The sequence below is a fragment of the Hemiscyllium ocellatum genome, assembly GCF_020745735.1.
Source record: "Hemiscyllium ocellatum isolate sHemOce1 chromosome 40 unlocalized genomic scaffold, sHemOce1.pat.X.cur. SUPER_40_unloc_3, whole genome shotgun sequence".
In the NCBI taxonomy this organism is placed as follows: Eukaryota; Metazoa; Chordata; class Chondrichthyes; order Orectolobiformes; family Hemiscylliidae; genus Hemiscyllium; species Hemiscyllium ocellatum.
The window spans coordinates 329,559-335,871 of record NW_026867531.1 but is presented as its reverse complement, the minus strand read 5'-3'; the positions used below and the strand labels follow the sequence as shown (position 1 = coordinate 335,871).

Genomic DNA, 6,313 nt, shown 5'->3' with positions numbered 1-6,313 from the left:
ACTAGCAAACGACAGGTCAAGGCAACCCTGAGGGTTGATGCCAGTGGGAACATCCTCCACCCACTCTCCAGCTTTGCTATCGGAGGGAGCAGAGAGTACCTGACTTATCGCAGGGCAGCCGAAAGTGTGCCGAACCTGTGGGAGGTCAGGCCACATGGCGGCGGACTGCAAGGTCACGATATGTCGGAACTGCAAGAAGGAGGGCCACCCGACCAAAGAATGCAAGGAGGCAAAAAACTGCAATCTGTGCGGGGAGGTGGGCCACGTGTACAAGGCCTGCCCAAGACGTGGGGCCGCCACCTACGCGCAGATGGCCGGGGGGTGGGCCACAAACCAGCAAGGGAACGGTGTCTGGGGGCACGCAAAAAGAAGGACAGGCCGGAGCAGAGCAGACGCCAGCTACTGGAGAGGGAGAGCTGCTGAGCAAAGCTCCGACAGGACGGGCGGAGGAGGAGGTGGAGAAGGGAAAGAAGGAGGCAGAGGAATGGATCCTGGTGCAAAACAAGAGGAGGGAAACCCACCCAGCTGCCAAAACCTCCCAGAAACAGGGGAAAAGGCAGCTGCATGGGGAAGACACGGACAGCTCTTCGGAGGATGAGGACGGACGTAAGGAGGGTCGTCACCAAAAGAAGAGGCAGAGTGCTGCGGGGAGAAAGGAGAGCAGCAACTGCCAACCAAGGGACGGACCTCCTGAGGCAATGGGAAACTATCACACCCCCACCAGGTAAAAGCCAGGAGGGCCCCACCCCCACACAGCTCCAGGTCACTGGGAGCAGCGACCCTCTGACAGCCCCACTGTCAGATATAGAAGCAGACAGCGTGGACCCTGGTCACAGCCCGATGACACCGGAGCGGGAAAATGGACCGAGTGAGGAGCTGAACAGCGACCTCAGCCCTGCGAGGGTCCAGCAGTTCGTGTTCTGTATGGGGATGCAGACAGCTACCCCAGAGGGGCAGGACCGGCGGCAATTGGACACGGGTAACCTCACAACTTGTTAAAAGAAATGGGGATTTAAATTGCCAGTATTAATGTGGGCAGCATAAAATCTGCTGCGCGATGTGTTTCAACGCTGGCCTTCCTGGCCAACGTCAAAGCTAATGTCCTGTTTCTGCAGGAGTGTGGGATACCACACCTCAGCAGTTACAGGAGATGGTCGAGCTTGTGGGCCCATGGGCTGTCAGTGTGGTCGGGAGGCAACGATAACCGCTCCTCAGGCCTGGGTATCCTGTTGCGGGGAGGCAACTTCACCATCTCCGAGGTTAAGGAGGTGGTGGGCGGGCGCCTCCTCGTCGCGGATGTTAAATACAGAAACGCTCCCGTGAGACGAATCACCGTGTACGCCCTAGCGGGTAAGAGTGAACGGTTGGCCGTCCTGCAGCAGCTTCCACTGTTGCTGGCTCCATCCAGGCCGGTCATTCTGGCCGGAGACTTCAACTGTATCATTGATGCAGATGGAAGATCCGGAGGGTGGGGGGACAGTAAACTGGATGCCACGTCCAAAGCCCTGATGGAAACGGTCAAAGATGCCAAGCTGCACGACGTCTTCATCACCCCTGCAGATGGAGCGCAGCGTAGATACACCTGGTCACGGGCAGACGGGTCTATTCGCTCAAGGATAGATGACCTGTTTGTGTCCCGAACGCTCTCAGTCAGATCCACCGACATCAAGCCGGTGTTCTTCTCTGACCACTGCCTCCTGCTGGCCGACTGTCACCTACAAGACGAGCAGCGGGCGGGTAAGGGAACATGGAAACTAAACACTAAGCTGTTGACCCCGGGAAACATCGAGGAGCTCAAGAGGGATTACGCAGGTTGGAGAACCGCGAAGCCCCTCTTTGAGTCTCCAGCAGACTGGTGGGAAACAGTAAAAGGGAACATCAAGAGGTTCTTCATCCTCAAAGGTGTTCAGGAGGCGAGGGAGAGGTGGGGAAAACTGTCCCAACTCCAGGAAAGTAAGCAGAACATGCTCCTGTTGCAGACGTTGGGGGTCGATGTCACGGGGGACCTCCAAGAGGTGAAGGGCCAGCAAGCCTCACTCTTTACCTCGGAGGCCTCCAAGATAATCTTCCGGTCCAGAGTCTGCTCCGTGGAGCAGGACGAGACGTGCTCATGTTTCTTTTTCCAGAAGGTGCACAAAGAGAGCTCCGTGCTCAGCAGCCTGAAGGAAGAAGATGGCTCGGTAACGTCATCTCAGGCTGACATCATGAGGATCAGCAAATCCTTCTATGCCAGTCTGTATGACTCGAAGCCAACCGACAGCGCGGCCTCCCAGTCGTTCCTGTCCTCTATCACGGAGGTCCTAGATGACGGAACACGAGAGAGGCTGGACCAGCCGCTATCTCTGGATGAGCAGACCAAGGCCCTCGAGTCCTTTGAAAAGAATAAAACTCCCAGAAGCGACGGCTTACCGGTCGAGATCTATTCTGCTCTTCGGGACTTGATTGGCCGGGACCTGCTGGAGGTGTATGTCAGTATGTTTCAGGTAGGTACCATGAGTGAATCCATGAGGAAAGACATCATCACCCTCATCTACAAGCAGGAGGGGGAGGGGGAAGAAACTAGAAACTGGAGACTGATCTCACTGTTAAACACAGACTACAAAATCTTGTCAAAGGTCATCACCAACCGGGTCAGGTCTGCTCTGGGATCGGTGACCCACCCTGACCAAACCTGTGCTGTACCGGGCAGGAAGATCTCTGAGAGTCTTGCCGTCCTCAGGGATACGATCGCCTACGTGCAGGACAGGGGGCTGGACACCTGCCTCATCAGCCTGGACCAGGAGAAAGCCTTTGGCAGGATATCGCATACATATATGAGGGATGTCCTCTCCAAAATGGGCTTTGGGGAGGGAATTGGATCAGACTGCTCTACACCAACATTGTCAGTTCAGTCTCAATCAATGGGTGGGAATCAGATAGCTTCCCTGTAAGATCTGGAGTCAGGCAGGGCTGCCCCCTCTCACCCGCCTTGTTTGTGTGTTGCATAGAGCCATTTGCCGAATCCATCAGGAAGGATGCGAGCCTGAGAGGGGTGACTATTCCTGGCAGCGGAGGCCTACAGGTTAAGGCCTCCCTGTACATGGATGACGTCGCCGTTTTCTGCTCGGATCAGCTGTCTGTGCACAGACTCCTGTGCATCTGCGACCAGTTCGAACGGGCCTCGGGGGCCAAGGTAAACCGAGGCAAGAGCGAGGCCATGCTCTTCGGGAACTGAGCCGACCAATCCTCTATCCCCTTCACCGTCAGGACTGACCACCTGAAGGTGCTGGGTATTTGGGTCCGGGGGCTGGGGCGTGCGCCAAAACATGGGAGGAGCGGATCAGGAAGATGAGACAGAAACTAGGCAGATGGGAGCAACGGTCGCTCTCCATCATGGGAAAAAAACCTGGTCATCAGGTGTGAGGTACTCTCAGTATTGTTATATGTGGCACAGGTCTGGCCTATCCCCAGAATCTGTGCCGCCGCAGTCACCCGGGTCATCTTCCACTTCATGTGGAGATCAAAGATGGACCGGGTCCGAAGAGACACAATGTACAAAGACCAGTGCAATGGGGAAAAAAACACGCCCAATGCCACCCTCACCCTGATGGCCACCTTAGTGTGTGGCTGCATCAAGCTGTGCGTGGATCCCCGGTACACAAACACCAAGTGTCACTACGTACTGAGGTTCTACCTGTCCCCGGTGCGGCGAAGGATGGGCCTGGCCTCGCTGCCGCAGAACGCTCCGAGTAGTTGGACCGTTCCGTACCACCTGTCCTTCGTGGAGAAATTTATGAAGAAAAACACCTTTGACCACAAGTCCATCAGGAAGTGGTCAGCACGTAGTGTCCTTGAGACCCTTTGGGAAAAGGAGAGGGCGGATCCTGTCGAGTGGTTCCCTGAGCAGACTGTCAAAGCTATTTGGCAGAATGCCTCATCGCTAGAACTTTCCAACAAGCACCAAGACATGGCTTGGCTGGTGATGAGAAGGGCTCTGCCTGTGAGATCCTTTATGCACGCCCGGACTCTCTGCCGCACCGCACGCTGCCCTCGAAGCGGCTGCGGGGTGGACGAGACTGTCACACACCTCCTTCTGGAATGTGCCTATGCAGAGGAAGTCTGGAGAGGAATGCAGTGGTGTTTGTCGAGGTTCGTCCCGAGCAGCGCCGTGACGCGGGACTCCGTGCTCTACGGCCTGTTGCCCGGGACGCACACCGAGATGAACATCAACTGCGCCTGGAGGATCATCAACTCGGTGAAGGACGCTCTCTGGGCGGTCCAAAACCTGTTGATCTTCCAGCTGAAGGAGTTGACCCCGACTGAGTGTTGCAGACTGGCACATTCCAAGGTCCAGGACTACGTGTTGAGGGACGCGCTGAAGCTTGGGGCAGCTGCCGCCAAGGCGCGGTGGGGAAAGACCACCGTGTAACATCTGCCTGCCTAAGAAGAACAGGGGGCCCACGTAGTCATTTGGGCTCTGCTGGCACCTCAGCTCAAAATATAATCATACCGACCTGTAAATAGGAATGATTACTCTGTTTCGGTATGAAAAGAAATGGAATGTTTACCTATGTACGGCATGTCCAGTTGTATAGATCAAAGTATTTATGAATAAAGTATATTTTTGAAATAAAAAAAATCCTTTATCGAACTGTTCTTCTCACTCTATCCCCACCTCCCCTTTACTCCTTACATCCTCCCCCCACCCTACCTTCTGCATATAAACTGACTTTTTTCCCTCGGTAACGTCAGTTCTGAGGAAGGGTCACTGGATCGGAAACTTTAACTCTGGTTTCTCTTCACAGATGCTGTTCGGCCGCTGACATTTTCACGAGCCTCCTGGTTGTTGTTTCTGATTTACAGCATCCACAGTTCTTTTGGTTTTAATTGACCAGGAGTTTGTCATTCAGGTCTAGCAGCCTCTCTGCTGGCTCTCCCACTCACAGTGACATTGTCCCTGCACAGCTCATGGTCATGTGGCATCTTGCTGGCCACGCCTCTTATTCATTCCCATTGGCTGGAAGGACCACACCAACTCACCTCCTATTGGTCAGTGAGCCAGGCCCCATTGTGATGAGAGTGGAGGGCTCCTACCTCTCTCTGCCCTGGGATGAGCTTCATCATTCACAGTGAATGGGGCAGTATCACAGAGCACAGAGGCTGGGGGCTATTCAGCCCATTGGAGCTGTACTCTCTCCCTCTGGAGATGCTGCAAATCTGTCCCAATTCCCCTCATATTTGGCCACAACCTCCCAAGACTTTCCTTAAAAAGTAAAATTGCAAATCTGTTTGAGAATACCTGCTGAATCTGTGTCCACCTGCTGTTCAGACCGTTCCAGATGCTCAGAATGTACTGAGTAAAGTATAGGTCACATATTCACCTTGTATTATTTGCTAATTAACTTAAAGTAGTTGCTAAAATTGTGACATTATTAAAAATTCCACTCTCTCTTCAAATTAAATATTAGATTACTTACAGTGTGGAAACAGGCCCTTCTGCCCAACAAGTCCACACCGACCCACCAAAGCGTAACCCACCCATACCCCTACATTAAGCTACGGACAATTTAGCATGGCCAATTCACCTGACCCGCACATCTTTGGAATGTGGGAAGAAACTGGAGCACCTGGAGGAAACCCACACAGACACGGGGAGAACGTGCAAACTCCACACAGTCAGTCGCCTGAGGAAGGAATTGAACCCGGGTCTCTGGCGCTGTGAGGCAGCAGTGCTAACCACTGTGCCACCCATAAAATATCTTGGAAACAAATCTACACCTGGTCATAATCACTGCTTAACCTTCTCACATCCAAGGAGAATTATCTGTGCTGAGATGTACAGCACAGAAACAATGGTCCAATTCGCCCATGCCAACTAGGAATCCTAAACTAACAGAGTCCCACTTGCCAGCTATTGGTCTGAATTCCTCAAATCCCTCCCTATTCATGTACCCAATCGGATGCCTTTTAAATGTTGTAAATGTATCAGCCTCCATTACTTCTCTTGCAGCTCATTCCATCCATACACCACACTCAGCTTGAAAACGTTGCCGTTGAAAATGCGTTGCTGGTTAAAGCACAGCAGATCAGGCAGCATCCAAGGAATAGGAAATTCGACGTTTCGGGCATAAGCCCTTCATCAGCAACGCATTTTCAACTGTGATCTCCAGCATCTGCAGACCTCATTTTTTACTTGAAAACGTTGCCCCTTAGATCCCTTTTAAATCTTTGCCCTCTCAACTTAAACCCACGTGGTCTTGTTTTGGACTCACTTAACCTGGGGAAAAAAGACCCCAGCTGTTCATTGTATCCATGCTCCTCATGATTTTATAAA

At 53.0% G+C, this 6,313-nt stretch overlaps 1 gene segment (V, D, J or C); it reads left to right on the top strand.

Annotated features, from left to right (window-relative positions):
• Positions 1–594: 594 nt before the first annotated feature.
• The window catches only part of LOC132808826 (Ig heavy chain C region-like), a 54,620-nt gene continuing 48,901 nt past the window's right edge, over positions 595–6,313 (top strand). Inside the window, 1 exon segment of the C gene segment in view lies at positions 595–922. Coding sequence covers positions 595–922 — 328 coding nt within the window.